The sequence below is a fragment of the Ranitomeya variabilis genome, chromosome 2 (assembly GCF_051348905.1).
Source record: "Ranitomeya variabilis isolate aRanVar5 chromosome 2, aRanVar5.hap1, whole genome shotgun sequence".
Taxonomy (NCBI): Eukaryota; Metazoa; Chordata; class Amphibia; order Anura; family Dendrobatidae; genus Ranitomeya; species Ranitomeya variabilis.
This window is the reverse complement of record NC_135233.1, coordinates 298,083,198-298,105,405: the sequence shown is the minus strand read 5'-3', so window position 1 is coordinate 298,105,405 and position 22,208 is coordinate 298,083,198. Positions and strand designations below refer to the sequence as shown.

Sequence of the window (22,208 nt, the reverse complement as noted above, 5' to 3'; positions counted from 1 at the left end):
GAGGTGAGGTCAGCAGGGCAAGAAGGGCGAAGTCTCCATCCACGTACATGGCAGACGGTGCCCATCCACCGAGACACGTGACTTTATGAGTTTTATTTCCACCCGCTGCAGAACACGCAGACGTGAAATGTCTGTCTGGAGCGTGCGAGCAGCTGTGTCCTCATGTAATATTTATTTGCTTCTCATCCAAGGGCCGGGTCTGATTCATACCTTAGCCTATTTCTCTTCTCTTTGTCATATTTGCTTTACGAGACACTGGGGGCTGTTTTACTGAGCCGATCATTTTCCTGCCAATGTTTAGGTTTGCAGCTGTGCTGAAAACCGACGCAAGAGATTGTACGACGTGATGTTTGCAAAGCATTAAATCGCCATAAATATTAGTGTCGCCTATTAGGATCGGAGCGAGAACAGGAGCCCAATCGGCCACATTGTCACTGGGATGGGTGCGGCTTTAATTGGTCTTTGGTGGCTTAGGGGAATCCGACTAAGGCCGGGGTCACACTAGACCGTAATACGGACGAGTGCTATGCGATAAAAAATCGCATAGCACTCGGCCCAATGTTAATCTATGGTGCAGCTCCCATCATCCGATATTTTCTCCACCGTATTCAGGATCCGAGTGAAATCGCAGCATGCTGCGATTGTCAGCGTATCTCGGCCGAGACTCGCCAATGCAAGTCTATGGGTGCGAGAAAAAATCAGATTACACACGGACCATGTGTGTGCATTGCGAGAAATACGCAGCGGTGTTAGTGAAAAGCCGGTAATTCAATTGCCGGCTTTTCATTTCTCCTTCCCAAACCCGACATGATATGAGACATGGTTTACATACAGTAAACCATCTCATATCCCCTTTTTTTTGCATATTCCACACTACTAATGTTAGTAGTGTGTATGTGCAAAATGTGGGCGCTGTAGCGTGTCAAATAAAGGGTTAAATTGCGGAAAAAATTGGCGTGGGCTCCCGCGCAATTTTCTCCGCCCGAGTGGTAAAGCCAGTGACTGAGGGCAGATATTAATAGCCTAGAGAGGGTCCATAGTTATTGGCCCCTCCCGGCTACAAACATCTGTCTTCAGCCACCCCAGAAAAGGCACATCTGGCAGATGCGCCTATTCTGGCACTTGGCCTCTCTCTTCCCACTCCCGTGTAGCGGTGGGATATGGGGTAATGAAGGGTTAATGTCACTTTGCTATTGTAAGGTGACATTAAGCCAGATTAATAATGGAGAGGCGTCAATTATGACACCTATCCATTATTAATCCAATTGTATGAAATGGTTAATAAAACACACACACATTATTAAAAATTATTTGAATGAAATAAACACACAAGTTGTTTTAATATTTTATTGCTCTCTCAATCCACCTGAAGACCCTCGCTTGGCAAAATAATAAACCCAGAATATACATACCCTCTGATGAACTGTCAGGTCCCACAAAGTAAATCAATTTACAGGCAGGAGCTGTGCTAAAGCACTCGCTTGTACCTGTAAACCCCGGGTGCTGAAAGGAAAGCTGAGTGATCTGTACTTACATTGAGTCGCGGTGAGGCGCCCTCTGGTGGATGTTCTCATGAACTGCAGCCTTGGAAAAGTTCCCACGCTCGAGTTCATGTGAGTTCATCCTGCAGAGGGCGCCTCACCGCGACTCAAGGTAAGTACAGATCATCATGCTTTCCTTTCAGCACCCGGGGTTTACAGGTACGAGCAAGTGCTTTAGCGCAGCTCCTGCCTGTAAAATGATTTAACCCCTTCAGATGGATTTACTTCGTGGGACGTGACAGTTCATCTGAAGGTATGTATATTGTGGGTTTATTATTTTGCCAAGCGAGGGTCTTCAGGTGGATTGAGAGAGCAATAAAATATTAAAACAACCTGTGTGTTTATTTCATTAAAATAATTTTTAATAATGTGTGTGTGTGTTTTATTAACCATTTCATACAATTGGATTAATAATGGATAGGTGTCATAATTGACTCCTCTCCATTATTAATCTGGCTTAATGTCACCTTACAATAGCAAGGTGACATTAACCCTTCATTACCCCATATCCCACCGCTACACGGGAGTGGGAAGAGAGTGGCCAAGTGCCAGAATAGGCGCATCTGCCAGATGTGCCTTTTCTGGGGTGGCTGGGGGCAGATGTTTGTAGCCAGGGGGGGCCAATAACCATGGTCCCTCTCTAGGCTATTAATATCTGCCCTCTGTCACTGGCTTTACCACTCTGGTGGAGAAAATTGCGCGGGAGCCCACGCCAATTTTTTCCGCCATTTAACCCTTTATTTTACAAGCTACAGCGCCCAAATTTTGCACATACACACTACTAACATTAGTAGTGTGGAATATGCAAAAACAAAAGGGATACAAGATGGTTTACTGCATGTAAACCATGTGTCATATCCTGTCGGGTTTGTGAAGGAGAAATGAGAAGCCGGCAATTGAATTACCGGCTTTTCACATATATCACGCTGAACTGAATATAAATACAGAATATACAGTATATATATATATATATGTGTGTCTCAATGACATATATATATATATATATATATATATATATATATATACATATACATACTGTAGATATGTTATAATGAACATTTGAGCACATAACATCCATTAGATGTCGGTTTTGCAAGCCTGCGAGAAAATCTCGGCATACGGATGCCATACGGATGTCACACGGATGTCAAATGGATCATTTGATGCGAGGAAATCGCATCCTCGCACTGCACACGGATCACTGTTTTGGAAACATTTGTGAGATTCTCGTCCGTGAAAAACGGACCGTTTTTTTATACGTTGTGTGTGTCCCCGGCCTATATGTTATACTTCTTTCATAATGCGGGGTTAGATCCACAACAATTACCCACCACAAGTGAACTGCAGATCAATAGCTAATAGGAGGCTTGAAACTGTGTGAATGTGTCTCCGTACCTAAAGCTATATTATGGATCTCATCCAAGTTCTGCCTTTAAACAGAACCGGTCAACCCAGAAAATGCCCTTTACCTGCAGATAAAAGGTTACAGAAGCCCTCCAATATAGATGTTTTACTAAATGTGTGTATATGTGTATGCAATGTCCTCATGTGTCCAGCACTGTTTCTCACTGATATTCCGGCTATCCGGCTCACTCTATGCGAGAGCCAGAAGCCTCTTTTACTACAGAAGTCTATGGCACCTCGTTCTGACGCTCCAGATACATACAATATAAAAGCTCCTTCTGGGTCACACAGAGCGCAGTGTGACCCAGAGAGTCTCGGCAAAGTGGTGATGCCATGGAGAAGCGGTGCAGAACGACACAGGACACTGGAGAGCAGGTGAGAAAGTAGCACACATTTAATAAAAAAAATCTTCAGATGGGAGGGCTTCTTTAATCTGCAGTGCAGCTATCGGGAGAAAATTAACTCCCAAAAGCTGCCGAATTTCAGTGACGGAGGAATCCATGGAGGGACTACAGTCACGGCTCACTGTACTGCTAGCGGCGGCTGTAAGTGCTCACTATACTGTGAGCGGTGGCTGTAAGCGCTCACTATACTGCTAGCGGCTGCTGTAAGCGCTCACTACACTGCGAGAGGCGGCTGTAAGCGCTCACTATACTGCGAGCGGTGGCTGTAAGCGCTCACTATACTGCAAGCGGTGGCTGTAAGCACTCACTATACTGTGAGCGGTGGCTGTAAGCACTCACTATACTGCAAGCGGTGGCTGTAAGCACTCACTATACTGCGAGCAGTGGCTGTAGGCGTTCACTATACTGCGAGCAGTGGCTGTAAGCGCTCACTATACTGCAAGCGGTGCCTGTAAGCACTCACTATACTGCAAGCAGTGGCTGTAAGCACTCACTATACTGCGAGCAGTGGCTGTAGGCGTTCACTATACTGCGAGCAGTGGCTGTAAGCGCTCACTATACTGCGAGCGGTGGCTGTAAGCACTCACTATAATGCAAGCGGTGGCTGTAAGCACTCACTATACTGCAAGCAGCAGCTGTAGGCGTTCACTATACTGCGAGCAGTGGCTGTAAGCGCTCACTATACTGCGAGCGGTTGCTGTAAGCGTTCACTATACTGCGAGCGGTGGCTGTAAGCGCTCACTATACTGCTAGCGGCCGCTGTAAGCGTTCACTATACTGCGAGCGGTGGCTGTAAGCGCTCACTATACTGCTAGCGGCGGCTGTAAGCGCTCACTATACTGTGAGCGGTGGCTGTAAGCGCTCACTATACTGCGAGCGGTGGCTGTAAGCACTCACTATACTGCGAGCGGTGGCTGTAAGCACTCACTATACTGCAAGCTGTGGCTGTAAGCACTCACTATACTGCAAGCGGTGCCTGTAAGCACTCACTATACTGCAAGCGGTGGCTGTAAGCACTCACTATACTGCAAGCGGTGGCTGTAGGCGTTCACTATACTGCGAGCGGTGGCTGTAAGCACTCACTATACTGCAAGCGGTGGCTGTAAGCACTCACTATACTGCGAGCGGTGGCTGTAAGCACTCACTATACTGCGAGCGGTAGCTGTAAGCACTCACTATACTGCAAGCGGTGGCTGTAAGCACTCACTATACTGCGAGCAGCGGCTGTAGGCGTTCACTATACTGCGAGCAGTGGCTGTAAGCGCTCACTATACTGCGAGCGGTTGCTGTACTAGCGTTCACTATACTGCGAGCGGTGGCTGTAAGCGCTCACTATACTGCTAGTGGCGGCTGTAAGCATACCTCCCAACCGTCCCGGATCCCGCGGGACTGTCCTGATTTTGACAGTCAGCCCCGGGATCCCGGGCGGGACACTAATGTCCCGCACTACATGCCTAGGGCAGGGACAATGCAGGGGGCGGCACCTGAGTAACTTAGGTTTGTGGCTGTTTTTTTTTTCTTATACATGCTGGGTCTCCTCCCGACCGATCCCGCGCCCCCCCCCCCGCCCCCTGTGTGTGCGGCGCGGGGCGGTGCTGCGCTGCCACGCTGGGGCAGAGAGCCAGCAGCGATCAAGATGAGAGGTCAGCGACTCACTACCTCCTGTGTGTGCACGGAGCTCCGGCTTCTCCTGCTCCTATCTGCTATCCCGGCAGAGAAGGAGAGACGGGGGAGGTGCCGGGACAGTGCAGAGCTGTGAGCAGCCGGAGAAACTGAAGAGCTGCACATGGACAGATCAGCCGCCCCTGCAACACAGAGGAGATTGTGTGTGTGTGTGTGTGTGTGAGATGGGTGTGTGTCTGATGCTGCATGTATGTGTCATTGTGTGTGTGTGACGCTGCATTTGTGTGTGTGTCATGTGTGTATGAGGTATCTGGTGTGTGTGATGGCTGGGTGTGTGTGTGATGGCTGGGTGTGTGTGATGGCTGGGTGTGTGTGTGTGTGTGATGGCTGGGTGTGTGTGTGTGTGTGTGTGTGATGGCTGGGTGTGTGTGTGATGGCTGGGTGTGTGTGATGGCTGGGTGTGTGTGTGTGATGGCTGCGTGTGTGTGTGTGATGGCTGCGTGTGTGTGTGATGGCTGCGTGTGTGTGTGATGGCTGCGTGTGTGTGTGTGATGGCTGCGTGTGTGTGTGTGTGATGGCCGCGTGTGTGTGATGGCTGCGTGTGTGTGTGTGTGATGGCTGCGTGTGTGTGTGATGGCTGTGTGTGTGTGTGTGATGGCTGCGTATGTGATGCATTTGTGTCAAAGCTGCATGTGTTTGTGAGCTGCGTTTGTGATGCTGCGTGTGTATGTGTGATACTGTGTGAGTGATGCTGCATGTGTGTGAGCTGCGTGCGTGTGTGAGCTGTGTGTGTGCTGCGTGTGTGTGAGCTGTGTGCGTGTGCATGTGTGTGAGCGTGTGTGTGAGCTGCGTGCCTGTATGTCATTATACAGTATGGAGAACTGTGGCCATTATACAGTATAGAGCATCATGTGCGGTCATTATACAGTATGCAGCATCATGTGCAGTCATTATACAGTATGAAGCATCATGTGCAGCCAGCATACAGTATGGAGCATCATGTGTGGTCATCATACAGTATGGAGCATCATGTGCGGTCATTATACAGTATGGAGCATCATGTGCAGTCATTATACAGTATGGAGCGTCATGTGTGGCCATTATACAGTATGGGGCATCATGTGCGGTCATTATACAGTATGGAGCATCATGTGCGGTCATTATACAGTATGGAGCATCATGTGCGGCCATTATACAGTATGGAGCATCATGTGCAGTCATTATACAATATGGAGCATCATGTGCGGTCATTATACAGTATGGAGCATCATGTGCGGTCATTATACAGTATGGAGCATCATGTGCGGCCATTATACAGTATGGAGCGTCATGTGCAGCCATTATACAGTATGGAGCGTCATGTGTGGCCATTATACAGTATGGAGCGTCATGTGTGGCCATTATACAGTATGGAGCGTTATGTGTGGCCATTATACAGTTTGGAGCGTCATGTGCGGTCATTATACGGTATGGAGCATCATGTGCGGTCATTATACAGTATGGAGCACTGTGTGGCCATATTTTTTTGTTTATAACTATTGTATATCAAACAGTGTGATCAGCAGTGCTAAATGGGTGTGGTTGGGACGTGGATATGGGTGTGACTAATTATGAATGGGTGTGGTCAGAGGCGTGGCCTAAAATTTGCCGCGGCGCGCTTAGCGCACCGCAAACTTTGTCCCTCTTTCCCATCTTCAAAAGTTGGGAGGTATGTGTAAGCGTTCACTATACTGCGAGCGGTGGCTGTAAGCGCTCACTATACTGCTAGCGGTGGCTGTAAGCGCTCACTATACTGCTAGCGGCGGCTGTAAGTGTTCACTATACTGCGAGCGGTGGCTGTAAGCACTCAGTATACTGCGAGCAGCAGCTGTAAGCATTCATTATACTGTGAACGGTGGCTGTAAGTGCTCACTATACTGCGAGCAGTGGCTGTAAGCGCTCACTAGATTGCGAGCGGCGGCTGTAAGCGTTCACTATACTGCGAGCGGCGGCTGTAAGCGCTCACTATACTGCTAGCGGCGGCTGTAAGCGTTCACTATACTGCGAGCGGTGGCTGTAAGCGCTCACTATACTGCGAGCGGTGGCTGTAAGCGTTCACTATACTGCGAGCGGTGGCTGTAAGCGTTCACCATACTGCGAGCGGCGGCTGTAAGCATTCATTATACTGTGAACGGTGGCTGTAAGCGCTCACTATACTGCGAGCGGTGGCTGTAAGCGCTCACTACATTGCGAGCGGTGGCTGTAAGCGTTCACTGTACTGCCAGCGGCGGCTGTAAGCGCTCACTATACTGCAAGCGGCGGCTGTAAGCTCTCACTATACTGCGTGCGGTGGCTGTAAGCACTCACTATACTGCGAGCGGCGGCTGTAGGCGTTCACTATACTGCGAGCGGCGGCTGTAAGCTTTTACTATACTGCGAGCAGTGGCAGTAAGCATTCACTATACTGCGAGTGGTGGCTGTAAGTGCTCACTATACTACGAGCTGCAGCTGTAAGCACTCACTATACTGCGAGCGGCGGCTGTAAGCACTCACTATACTGCGAGTGGTGGCTGTAAGCATTCACTATACTGCGAGCGGCGGCTGTAAGTGCTCACTATACTGCGAGCGGCGGCTGTAAGCATTCACTATATTGCGAGTGGTGGCTGTAAGTGCTCACTATACTACGAGCTGCGGCTGTAAGCACTCACTATACTGTGAGCGGCGGCTGTAAGCACTCACTATACTGCGAGTGGTGGCTGTAAGTGCTCACTATACTGCGAGTAGCGGCTGTAAGCACTCACTATACTGTGAGCGGCGGCTGTAAGCACTCACTATACTGCGAGTGGTGGCTGTAAGTGCTCACTATACTGCGAGTAGCGGCTGTAAGCATTCACTATACTGTGAGCGGCGGCTGTAGGCGTTCACTATACTACGAGCTGCGGCTGTAAGCACTCACTATACTGTGAGCGGCGGCTGTAAGCACTCACTATACTGCGAGTGGTGGCTGTAAGTGCTCACTATACTGCGAGTGGCGGCTGTAAGCATTCAATATACTGCGAGCGGCGGCTGTAGGCGTTCACTATACTGCGAGTGGCGGCTGTAGGCGTTCACTATACTGCGAGTGGCGGCTGTAATCGTTCCCCATACTGCGAGCGGCGGCTGTAAGCGTTCACTATACTGTGAATGGCGGCTGTAAGTGTTCACTATACTGTGAATGGCGGCTGTAAGCGTTCACTATAGTGCGAGAAACAAAAATCAGCGTGTGCATAAGATTTATGTAATCTCATTGATTATGCTGGTACTGTAAAATGCTGGTTATTTTATGTACTAAATATGCTTTGTAAAATATGCTGCAAAAGTATCACATGTTAATATACCCTTAAAGTGACCCTGACACCTGATACATGCTGCCGACGGAAGGGGTATCAGCCACTGGCTGTACAATCTCAGCCATGTATGTTTGTTTCTGAAACTCTGCTGCGTTTCAGAGACAAACATGGTTTTAATAGCAGCCGGAGACTGAACTGCACTGCGCACCAGTCATCCAGTTGGGTCCCCCACCTTTTTTTTCTTAAAATGAACCTGTCAGCAGGATTTTGCTAAGTAAACTACAAACATTGTCATATTGGCGCTATGACACTGATTAAAATGATCACTGGGGTGAAGAAATCCGTCTTGTGGTTCTTGTGTAATCGGTGTTAGAAGTTTTCATTTAATGATCTGGCCATGCTCTGGTGCAGGACTGTAGGCAGTCTAATCTTCCTGCTCTAAGCCATAGAAACCAAGGAAAGGCCGGCCTACAGGCCTCCCCGAAACACAAATATGCTCCTCATCATAGAGACAGACTGTTTGTGCTTTGGGCGGCCTGTGGGCAGGTCTTTCCTTGCTTTCTCTGGCAAAGAGCAGGAAGATAAGACTCTGCCTACAGTCCAGCCCCAGAGCATGGGCATTTCATTAACTGAAAACTTCTAACACTAATTACATGAGAACCACGACATGGATTTCTTCGCCTCAGGTATCAGTTTAATCAGTGTAACCATGCCAATCTAACAATGCCTGTAGTTTACTTAACATAATCCTGCTGACGGTTTCGCTTTAAGTCACCTTTCGATTTTGTCTTGTGGGTTTTGTTGCCATCTTCTGCAACAAATTCTTCAAAATGACGCTTGTGCTACATAAATTTTGAGCAAAACCAAAAATGTTCTTTATTTTTGTCTTTGAACAGTTTTGCGACTTTTTTTTACATTTTCAATTTGATAAATCAGTCTAAAACATTTGGAAAAGCCACATTGACATAAAAATCAGAAAACTAACTACCGTAAATAACTAGACAAATACTTAAAAAAGGAGTAAAAGGTTTGATAAATTTGTCGCAAATTGTAACAAATCTCAGTCACTAATTGAGAAGTGGTGAAAAAAAATGGTGAAAATGCAATGATGAACCTGATACCTATTGGTCCCCACTGACCTGGTTTATAGCAAAAACGGTGTTGGCATACATTGGACAGACATGCATCAGCATATATGTTTTGTCGTATGGAATATTTGGGCAAAGCTTTAATAATTTGCGAAACCCCCAAAAAACCTGTGACTACTCACTAAGGCACTGTCCATGTTCTGGTCACCGTAGTATGCTCTCGAATTGTAGAAAGATTACGCAGGTCCAGGGGTGGTGGACGCACTATGGACACAAAGAAGTTTGGTTCATTTATAATAATATAAAAGTGACTTATGACAAGTACATCAAAACGAAAAATACATTTTCTACTACTGATGAACTCTCTTGTGCCATTATAATGCCGTTTGGTAAATTGGATATTATAATAATGATCAAAACTTTCATCAGAACTAGCATGGTAAATTCATAAGCATGATGTACATCATGGGACAAGAAAACACTGCATCCGTGAAGATATGATTAATAAGGTATATTACAAACTGCATAACATTAGGACATAAAGTGGTTAAAAAAAATCTTGTTGTTTTTGACCGCCTAGAATACATTTCATGTGCATATACCCTTAGGTGCTTGAGAACATGAATGTGCTGAGGCTTATTAAAACAAATATTTAGTAGGAGGATTTTGTGATGCGCCTATTTGACGGTCTGTTCTACAGTATAAATGTTCTTACAGCTAATTGACTGATAAGTGATCAAAGAAATAAAATGTTTCATGGAACTACGCTGAAACATTATTATAACCAGGCTTGGACTGGCCCTCCGGAGAACAGGAGAATCCTCCGGTGGGCCACTGTGCAAGACTGGGCCACCATTTTCTTATATGAGCAGTACTTGGCACAATATACTTGAATCACTATGTACAGATAAAGGCAAAATCTTATTCATTTATCAATCTGCCCAGTTCATTATTATATAAATGTGTGATTGAGGATACTGTCCATTTGCATGTTGCTGAAAAGTGGGGCCCTGGAGTTGTTACTGGTGAGCCCTTGGCACCCCAGTCCGACACTGATATAACAAAAGCACAATTAGATCTTTTGACTTACTTTTTCGACGAGGCTTCAGGTCCCGATTTACAGGAGGAGGTTCTAGGTCCACTGGGAGTTCTGGCAAAGGACTTGTAACCTTTGAGTTTACTGAAGCCGGGAAGGTGAAAGCCGCAGTTACTGGACTCATTGGTATATATCCATCTGTGCTACTGTCTGACTCAGAAACTGATGGGGAGGCATTTGGGTTCATGGGGACATAGCTATCTTCTGAACAGTCTGATGTAAAGGAGTAAAGAGGTGTAAACCTTGGCTAAAAGACATAAGGGAACAAGAAGCAAACATTTTTTGCAACTATTATATCATGATATATATATGACGCAACAAGTGACCAGACGCCCAGAATGCCATCCATTAAGGGTATGTGTCCACGTTCAGGAAACGTTGCGTTTTTGACGCAGCGCTGAGCCGCAGCGTAAAAAACGCAGCGTCCAGATGTTACAGCATAGTGGAGGGGATTTAATTAAATCCCGACTCCACTATGCGTTAAAAAACGCATGCGTTTTTCCCGCAAAAACGCACATGCGTTGCGTTTTTTCGGAACGCAGCATGTTGCTACAATGAGCAAAACACGCAGGAACACCGCAGGTGACCTGCCAGTGAGCTCAGGTGCATTTTTGGTCAGGATTTTACCTGCATAAAATCCTGACCAAAGCCTGAAGCAAACCTGAACATGGACACATACCCTTAGGGTATGTTTCCACGGTACGTAAACGCTGCTTGTTTGACGCTGCAGCGTCAAACAAGCAGCGTCCAGATGTTCCAGCATAGTGGAGGGGATTTTATGAAATCCCGTCTCCACTATTCGTGGAAACCCGCACGCGGAGGCCCTGCGACTCCGGACATGCTGCGCGTCTTTTCAGATCGCAGCATGTCCGTACACCTTGCGGGGACGCAGCGTCCCCGCAAGGCATATCACAGGGCCCTATAGCGAGCGGTGCGATGATCCCGGATGTGTACTGTACACATCCGGCACCATCGCGTCCCATTAAGGGGGCGGGGCTTAGCGCCGAGCGGCTTCGCCGCTGCGGCGATCCCGCCGGCGAAACGGACCGTGGAGACGTACCCTAAGACTTCCATAACAGCAGTGACTTAGAGGGGTTGTCCAGGAAAAACAGAAACAAGTTATCACCTACCTGTTGGTTAAGTGATGACTTACTGATCGGTGGGTGTCCGACCGTTGGGACCTACAGTGATTGGCAGGAAAGGGCACTTTAATGGAGCAGGTCGGATGCCCAACTGTCGCTCCATTCATTCTCTATGCGGTTGCTGGATAAAGCCAAGCGTAGTGCGCGGCAGCCTCATAGCGAATTAATGGAGCCGCGTTCACGCACTGTTGCTCCACTCTAACCGGTATAAATGTTCCCCATTCTGCTGGTCGGTGGAGGTCCCGGTGGTCACACCTCAACAATCAAAAAGTTATCACCTATCCACTGAATAGGTAATAACTTATTTTCACCGGCTAATGCCTCTAATCATGTACGTTATTTTCAGCTCTAATATTTTGTTGATTGCATAATTTGATTCAGCTGCACTGAAAATAGGAAGTCAATCTATATTACAGCATATTTCGAATTTTGAAGCAATAAACAAAATAGGCAAATATAAGCCTATAACTGCAAGTGAAGCAAGGGGAGATAAGAACATAAAAAAATATCAGTTTTATGGGTGTGGATCTTACAAGGTCAGAGCATGATGAGCGTCATAATGGTGTAATAAGGCAAGCTTCAGCCCAGGGTGTAATATGCTCAGAATGGGCAGATTTGTCATACGTGTAATTCCACAGTTCACCACAGGGAGCCTCCATCCAGTCTCGAATGGTACCCGCTGTCGGCATTCTGGTTCTCTTATAAAGTCTTCCAGGATGTGAATTTTACGGTATGATGCCAAATATATGGAGTCTTCTGTAATTATGAGAATATACAAGCTTTCTACACATTCAAGAAATGCGGAGTTGAATTACTGAGCATTTATTGAATGTGGAGGCAGTAGCCTGTATATTCTCATCATCATGAAATGGACATTCTCATCATGGAATGAATATTCTCATTATGGAATGGATATTCTCAGGATATTCTAATTAAAAGACGTTCTCAAATAAAGATATTATACATAAGATGCATGTGAACTCTATCTGAACACAACGGTAATGAAGCATTTATCTTTACAGTAACAATATTATAATTCATGTAAATATTGAAGGCTACATGAAATTAAAGTAATATAATGATTGTTGAGTACTAACCAGATTTAAACTGAGTCTCTTATCTCTACTCCTTAATGAGCTTTCTTCCAAGTCACCTGAAAGGCAGAAGTTTATTTTATTACTTTTTATGTTCATCAAAAAACTACTAGTGCGTTCCAACAAATCTACGGGGAAGGCTCATTAAGGATCTGTTCTACTTTTAATGTTAGGACGGGGTCACACTTGCGCGTGTAATGCGAGAAACTCGCGCATCAATACCCGGCACTGCCGCCGGCACTCGGGAGCGGAGCGTGCAGCTGCATGTATTTCTATGTAGCTGCACACTCTGGTCCCGAGTGCCAGCGGCAGTGCCAGGTATTGATGAGAGAGACTCGCGTGAGTTTCTAGTATTGCACTGGCAGGTGTGACCCCGGCCTTACTCTAAGGTTAGGGTCACACAAGTGTTTTTTCAGTCCGAATGCTGTCCATGAAAAAACAGACAGTACACGGACTGATCTTATTGAATGGAGCAGGGCAGATGAGTTTTTTTTATCACTGACCGAATCTGCGTGTGAAAAGAAATTCATGTATCAGGTGATACTCGCCCATTCAAATCTATGGGTGTGAGAAAAAAAAAAATCACATGACATCTTTTTTCAGGTGGATTCCACTCCGAAACTAGCCTGAAAAGGAAAACGCTGAATAGAATGAACATACACATTTTTATATAAAAAACAACTTGTTCATATATTAAGACTTTTGGGCGTCTTTTAACCTCTGCAGGTTTCCAACATGACAGGTGTCTTGTTCATTCTTCAGGGTTTCCGCTCTGAAGTTGCTCTATACCTTATAATGCAATGAGAAGTCTTAGAAAATGCCCGGAAGACGCCCAGTTATCTTTATGAGCATATATTTGCTACCTAGTGTTTCCTTCATTATATATTGGAGTTGAAACAACTATCAAAGAAGAGGAGCAAAAGAAAAAAATAAACCGCCCCCCTAAAATCATGGAAAGATGGTAAAAAAGAAAAACGTTTTCTCCAAAAAAGTCAAAAAATCCCCTCTGCACCAAACGTCTATGAGGCATGAATGTGACAAGTTTATTCCTAGGAGTAAAATTAATTTTTCAGGGTTATTCTCACAGCAAGGGTACAGTCAGACGGATGAATTACTTGCGTGAGAGTGGCATCGCAACTCTCGGACTGGCCGTCGGCTCTTCTGACCTGATCCTCACTAGGCTGCAGAAATGCATGCTGTCACGCTCAGGTGAGGAGAGCAGACGGCCAGTCTGAGGATTGTGATGCGACTGTCGCAAGTAATATGGACGGCTGACTGCACCCTAAAAGGGGGATCCACTATTTTGGACACATAAGTTCTATAAAGTTTTGATACAGGAGCAATTTTCCCGAAATTTTACAAATCCGAGTCCAACCAAGGGTCTAACGATCTATTAGTACTGAACCACAACACTAGATGTGATCAGATCTGTTCAATTATATTTAACCCCTGAATGACTTTTAATGACCAGTTATTTTTTTTGGTTTTACTTCTCGGCCTTTCAAATTTCGTTTTTGTTTGTTTTTTTAATTTACATAGCTTTCTGAATCCTTTTATGCAGTAGAAATATAATTTTTTTTTTTTGCTACTTGTGAGTACATTTAAATCACTGTTTTCTTTTTTCTTGTGGGGCGAATGTAGAACACAGTAATTTGTTTAGAATTGTTAGCTTTTGTTTTTAATATCGTTTTCTCACTTAGTAACCTGTTAAATTAACTCTTCACGTTATCTAATCTGTGTTTTTTTGTATGTTAGGTTATGTATGCATAGTTGAAAAAAATATTTGAAACTAAACTATTTATTTTTTATATTTTTTGCTGACTTTTTTAATTTAAAAAGTTTCTATTATGGTATTAAAGGAAAAATATATATCTTTGTACCGTGTTAGATGGTAACATATTAAAATTTGAGAGTCATCAGTGGTTGATACCTTTTCATGGCTAACTGAAAAGATGGTAACAAATAAGTATTATGATCTTTTCAGTAAGCCATTAAAAGGTATCAACCAATGCGGACTCTCAAATATGAATATTTTTCATTATGGTATTATTATTATTTTACTTAAATTTTTCAATTTCTTCTGTGTTAGCCATCTCCAGTAAGTTAGTACATCATGTCCTGTTTCTTTTTGACACAGGCTGCACTGACGTGACTATCACAGCCAATCACTGGCTACAGAGATGACGCATCATGGCAACAGCAAGCCAAGGTGGCCTGCGATCAGGAGACCCTCTTGGACATGCCTAACTGTCAGAAGACCTGCTGCAAGGAATGGAGATTGGCCACTGGTCTCTTGACCTGAACTCAAGAACTCAACAATCTCATAGGCATATATCAGGCTGTTTACTTCGGGTCAAGAGATCTGCATCCGGTCCGGACATGGCGTCCATACTTGGACCATGAATGTCATTCTTGTAACAACGTTATCTCCGCTGGATCCTACAGAATGAAAAAGGTGTATTCCTTTTATACAAATTCGTTGCAAATGCTGTTGACCCTGGAATGGTCATAATACAGTAATAAAAATGGTGGAGTAATCAGCTGTCCGTGGTGACGCAACAGTGTAGTCATCACCTTCCTGTACACACGGATTTTTAGATCATCAATTTTTTCACATAAAACACTATGTTTACCTTTCCAGTTCCTAACATTGTCCAGACTGGATAGTGAAATTCTTCTGGGCACCATTCCAGATAAACAATGTCCATTCTGGAGAATTCCACTGGAAATCACCTCAGGCCTTGCTTCAGGAAAATGGTTTGGTTTAGGCGGTCTCGGTGGTGGGGTGATGGGTAATATTTCATTGTCACTGACTCCACTGTGGTTTTTCTCAACGGAAAATGTCTGTGCTGGAGAGGGTCCCAGCAGTGGAGAAGAGGAGGAAAAGTCACTGGATGAACCATTTGATTCTAGGTCTTTGACAACAATAAAGTTGGCTGGCGGCAGGTGATTGTGGTGGAAGTTCACACTGTAGATAGTCTGGCTTGCGGAGTGCTGGGACAGTGGTAGGCAGTCAAGAAACACGTCATCAGAAGACGTCTGCTCCAGTGACTTATCCGAGTTTGAGCAAGTGTCACACCTGGAGTAAAACACAAAACAGGCGATTAAAATGTGGAAAATGCTACTTGGAAATAAATAAGATAAACATGAAAGTTGGGCTTATAGGTAGGATGGCACCAACATGTGTCCACAAAACTGTTTCTAATCTGCGATTAAAGGGATTCTGTAAGGTTATTGCTATTTAATGTAGGGGCAGATACGTAGATTCCAGGGATGTGTCACTTACTGGACTGCTTGTTTTAGTTTCAATATAATCAGTGTTTTATCAGCAGGAGATTATCACTAGAGGACTAGGTCTCAAGTGCAGTCCAGTCAGGCCAATCTGTGTAGCCCCGCCCCCCACCACTGATTTGCAGCTTGCTGACAACATACAGTATACACAGGAAACTTACAATCAGTGGTGGATGTGGGGTTATACAGGGCTCAGGATTCTGAGCACTGCTAGATCTACAGCAGAGAAAACAGGGCTTCCATAAAAAGTGCACAAAGCAGCCCAGTAAGTGACACATTGATGGAATCACGGTCTCTACCCTACAGCATGCTGCGCTCAGAGTTCATAGAAAAAAACCTGCTGACAGAATGACAAACGCAACAAAATGCAACATGTTGCGTTCAGCGCAGCACCAAAACGGCGCATGCGGAGGCATTCGCATACAGCGTACATCCCTGCGTACCCAATGTTAAAGATAGGTAAGCAGGGCACCGCAGGATGCAAGGAGGCGTAGGCGGAGCGTAGGCAGAGCATAGGTGTGGTTCCAGGGAGAAAGAAGGGAGGAAGTACGCTGCCATCCGCAGAACTCCCATACGCAAGTCTGAAACCAGCCTAAGACATGACTTTTTTTGCCGAAACCACAACAAAAATTTACTACATTTTGAGCTAACATTTAAATAAAAGGCACTAAATAAATAGACCCATATCTTTGCAACCATTCGGCGGATTAAAAAAAAAAGGAACAGACAAATCAGAATACTCAGGGGAACAGCAGGAATAAAATAAGTGCAAAAACTAGACACTTGGCGCCAGATTCTCTTTAAGGCTGGGATCACACATACGCGAGATACAGCCGAGTCTCGCAGGTGAAATCCCTCCTCTGGCGCCGGCACTCCGGAGCGGAGCGTGCAGCCGCACAGCAATACATGGAGCTGCACGCTCCGCTCTGGAGTGCCTGCGAGACTTGGCCGTATCTCGCGTATGTGTGATCCCGGCCTCAAGAAGTTGTTCAGGATTAGAAAAAAGATCAGCTTTTCACCAGAAACAGTGCCACTCCTGTCCATGGGCTCGGGTAGGTATTGCAGTCTATTACAGTACTATTCCTAGACCTCCAAATTTTAGGTTAAAAAAATTGAATTTATGGTTTGTGCCAGATTTTAAAACTGAGAAAAAAAAAAAACACATTATGCAAAACTTTAGTTGGTTCTAAAAATTGAGATTGTGAACCCCAGCGAGGACAGTGATGATGATGTCTGTGAACCGCTGCAGAATTAACGGCCTTATATAAGTGAGTAAAATAAATAAATTACTTTTTTCAATTGGAGCTTTTGAAAAAGTCACTCCTTTTTTTGTTCAAAGGTACTCCACTTCTCCTTGGATTGATTTTATGTACACTTGGAATTTTGTGAAAATTTTGCAACATTTTAGAGGAGCATTCGACTTTTTGCTTTAAAAGAAAAGGTAAAAGCGAAGAATAAAGAACGTTTCTTATCTAGCACGAACCAAAATGTTTTTTTTTTTGCTGCAGAATATTAGCTGTAAATAGCCAATGTAAAAATAAATTATTCCGTTTCATGGAATTTGATAATATCTGGCACTGACACAGTAGATTTTTTTTTAGAGGAGTAGAATACTGCTTTTTGTGTCAATATCCATGTAAAAGACCGAGTCTTCCCATACTTGTCAGCTCTCAAGATGGCAAAGCTCTGGTTTATAATATGAATGCACGCTTCATCTGTTTAAGATGCATTTGGCTATTTTTAAACTGAAGTCAGAGTTTTCCGTCCTACATCTGATTCTCACAGATGATACCGAGTGGGAGGGACTGCGTGATCTCTAAGTGTCATTAACTAAGAACACTCAGTTCTGTTCTGCTTGGATCAAAGTTTAAATGTCTTCACCAAGCAAAATGCACATTTATCTCGCTTGTTTTTTTTTTGTTACTTAATTTTACTTAAATAGCAACTAGTCATCCAAAATGAAAAAAAAAAAGTAAAATTTTATATCAATTTCTGTTTGTACCACTGAACTTTTCCAGTTGTGTCAATTTAACTCAGGATAAAAGGGTCATGCACCCCTATAAGACTCAGCAGCTCTGTCCCTACTTCAGCAGAGCTGCTGTGCCCAGTGATTGGCTGCAGTGCTATTAATGTGATGTTACCACTGCAGCCTGTCAATAGAGGGGAGGCAGCAATGTAGACGCAAAGAATGGTAAGTAAAGCTCTAAGGGTATGTGTCCACGTTCAGGATTGCATCAGGATTTGGTCAGGATTTTCCATCAGTATTTGTAAGCCAAAACCAGGAGTGGGTGATAAATGCAGAAGTGGTGCATATGTTTCTATTATACTTTTCCTCTAATTGTTCCACTCCTGGTTTTGGCTTACAAATACTGATGGAATATCCTGACCAAATCCTGATGCAATCCTGAACGTGGACACATACCCTAAAGCTCCAGTTCTTATTTTCACCCAGTGGGAATCTCTGAGGAAACCCCCTTAAGAGCGGGGCGGATGTGTTGGTTCATCACTCCTCTACAACTCCTTCGCTTATATAGACCCGGGTTTACATATTTAAGTAATTGGCCTCCAGGGATATTTTGGGGTGGTGTGTGAATAATATTGAATTAGCTGACGGTTAATGCAGACTTTTAGGCATAATATTAGGTACAAAAAATACTTTTGTTAGTAAGTTATGCGACTTGCTTATGTTTCAGCAAACATTGAAAAGGTTATCTCCCTTTAAGACAGTAAAACATTCTTCGGTGATTATGGACGAGTGCAGGAAAATGTCAAAATGTAAATCAGTTCCTTTAACCAAACATCTATTGCATTAGTTATACCATACAAGTGATTGACAGGTCAGGAAGATTGAACATCCATCAAAATTAGGGGAAGCAGCCAAAATCTGAGAAGAAGAGCGGTGGTCACAGATGACACATGAGCCAATAATAGTAAATAATTCAAAAGTGACAACCAGTATGGCTGCATGTCCTGTTGACTCTTTAACAATCAAGACTGAAAAATTGCATTATTATTTTATGGTTTGGTGAAAAATTAGGGTTTCTCTGGTTTGGACAATTCATCTTTATTATAAGGGACCCTTTACAATAACCAGTGCCGAGTCCTCTTAAGTAAGTCGTTATTCACACGTTAAATTCACAGTTTTTCAAGCCACTGCTCTAGCTAAGACCTGTTTCACAATCCATGTATGGACCACAATATCTGGACCGGCTGTGGGTCTCCTGACCCAAACTCAAGTGCCTCATATACATATATGCCTGTGAGGCTTTTGAGTTCAGGTCAGGAGACCTGCCACCAGTCAGGGCATTGCTGATTTCCCTGGACTAATCCTCCCTCTTAGGGCTCGTCCAGGCGACTGTTTAAATCGGATGAGTACCATCTGTAGTTTTGAGGGATACCACTTGTAGCCATGTTATTCTATGGGGCTGTGGCATATGTCCGATCTTTTTTCCTCGAACCCCTTGTAAATCGTAGCATGCATGATTTGCCTCCAAGAATCGGATGGCACTCGCCCATTGAAGTCTATTGTTAACCAACGTAATGAAGAAGGTGGATAAACTTTTTTTTCTCACCCCCCTTTGACGAGAAAATCAGATCCCACTCTGATCAAACTCTGAACAAACTATCAGAGAGGTATCATGTTAGGTCAGGGTCCCAACATAGGAGTACGCCTTGTCGCTGGCTGTTGGGCTTACATGCATTGGCCAATTTATGCGCTGATTCCCTTAATTTTTTCATTTTCTACAGCAGTAAAGAAATTCCAATTTCATGTTTTTAATGTTTACATACCATAGCGTTACAGAGCGCAACTTTAATTTGTTAGTTACATATAGCGTGTCTCTCAGAGGTTGCACCAGTTCAAATTAGTCTTTTTGTTTGGAAGTGTCCGTCAGTCTTTCGATATTTGGTCAAACTCTGATCGGGGTCTGATTAGCATAATTGGACCCATTTTCCTGGATGGAGAGATAAAGTTCGTCTTTACCTAACCTTATTGTGCAAGCCCGCTCCTACTGGCATGAGTGACATTATCTTGCAAGATCGACGTCACCGCTGGCTCCTTGCGATCTTGAGCATGCGCGCCATTCCGCTTTACTTGGAATGCACAATTAGGCTGTCAGGCTCCTTTTGAGCCACACTCTTTTGCATGTTTAAAAAAAAGAAAATTTGCTATTGGATAAAAGTTTTATTGTAATATATGTTCCTCATAGTAGATTGTCAATAAATGTATATATGTAATTATGTAAATTCTGTGAACTTCGGTTAACTTTTACTGACCAAAACCAGGAATCTTTACTACACAACTGTACACTGCATTTGCTCTTACATCTGTTTATGGTGTAATAAAATATATCACAATGTAAAGTCCAATTAAATTTAATCTACTCTGAAATGGTTTATGACCGTTTCCCATAGCTGTGTTAGTGCCCACATTTTCTCAGGCTTCAAGAGGAAACCACGAGTTAACTCTGTGCAGAATGTAGAATGTGCTCCATATGACAGTCATGGATGTAAGGGAACATGAAATGACGAGAAGGATATATTATAGTAAATTGGTTTTCATGACAAGAGGGGAAAAAAACTTTCAATTTTAAGCCTTGTTCATACAGTGAACAGGGAAAGACCCAGAGCGGTTACATTTTTTCTTTCTTTTTATTATACTTTTTTTTTTAAGAGCATAAAGGGGATACTTCTCAACAATTCTGATGCAGAATCCAGCATAGAATACAGAAAGGGTCTATTCAAAGCAGAAGATTCTGTAACTGTTTCATTCATCTGAACGTGGCGTGCAGAAAAAAGCGCAATAATAATTGTAGCTTTAAAAGACAACGGAAGAAACTTTTATATTCCCGAGATCGGTTGAAAGCGTTCTCCAGTGAAATCTCTCTGGTAACACCCACTTGGACTTAAAAAAAAATAACCATCTAAGTGCCAAACACTTTTTTAATATCTCCACAACAAAAATGCAAAATAAAAAAATAAACAAAAACAATACAAATGTTTTACACACTGTGTGTCCAGTTCAACCTCAAAAAATTGGTAAAGGGTCTTATTAAATAACAAGTCGTGCCGTGAAAAATCGCTAAGCATGCGTTTTAGTGCATTAAAACTGCATCACCGCACAATCTTCCCTTAACAGATGATGTAGAGGTTTAGTAAATATTATATGAAACATTAAATTTGACCCCTTTAAATTGATGACGGCTATAGATGAGTGAGGGATAAAGCAGTATAAAGATACCGGCATATATAGTCACACAACTTGCGTGACCAAGGAGAACAAAGTTTAACCCTCCCTTTCCCTCCAATCACAAGTGTCTTGTCGGCGTTTCCGTCAAAGGAAATGTCCACGTCACACATTTAAATGCATTGTCCAGGATTGGGACAAAAGTCACTCCATGTAACTGCAGACTGCCGAATTATGAGAGTGTGCGGTGAGCTCACTGTCACGATTCTCCAGTATTGCCGGTGCGAGTAGGTGGTCACTTCATCACTTGTATATGATTCGCACACCTGCGGTTACATGCCAGATAGATGCGTTCAGCTTCTCTCCATAGAAGTGAATTAAGAGAAGCCAGACATGTCTACTTGGCACATGATTGCAAGTATGCAAATCACATACATACATCAATACCGGAGAATCGTGAGAGCGCGTACACTGCATGCTGTCAGGATTCGGCAGTCTGCAGTCACATAGAGCCTGGACAACCCATTTAATGCTCCCCAGATGGATATTAGAGCTGTCAATCAGAGAAGGGGGCAGAGATTGGAGAGTCTAGAGACACTGCTAGGTAGTGATTTTCCTGTTAAATCTTTAGACTGGTCTAAGTTTACACAAAAAATTAGTTGGCTTACATACTTTGTGAAAGAAATTTGGACAATTTTTGGTGCATAGTGTTATACTTTGGGCCACGCTATTTCTGACAATTGACACCACTTTTATTAAAGCTACACCTCCTTCCCGGACAAGACACATAATAAATTTGATGCAGGTCACAAAATACAACTTTTTGGCATAAACTACACAAGATTTCTCTTGGATATAAGATAATGAATCTCCTATTCTGTGGGCAGTGGACCCTGAAGAAGCTCCTGTCCTCATCAACGACAGTGGCTTCCAGCAGAGGATCCGGACTGCCATATGTCAGAATATCTGTATCAGTTATCTGATTATTTTTCCTTTTAAAGTTCATTTTTCCTAATTCGGGATGACATTTCG

At 43.9% G+C, this 22,208-nt stretch overlaps 1 protein-coding gene across 1 annotated transcript in view; it reads right to left on the bottom strand.

Moving 5' to 3' along the window:
• The window catches only part of GAB3 (GRB2 associated binding protein 3), a 154,189-nt gene that overhangs the window by 9,362 nt on the left and 122,619 nt on the right, over positions 1-22,208 (bottom strand). The window contains exons 4-7 of the mRNA XM_077285122.1: positions 15,334-15,779; positions 12,704-12,759; positions 10,459-10,711; positions 9,551-9,632 (exon numbers count right to left, since the gene is read on the bottom strand). Coding sequence (XP_077141237.1) covers positions 9,551-9,632; positions 10,459-10,711; positions 12,704-12,759; positions 15,334-15,779 — 837 coding nt within the window. The remainder of the gene's footprint in view (positions 1-9,550; positions 9,633-10,458; positions 10,712-12,703; positions 12,760-15,333; positions 15,780-22,208) is intronic.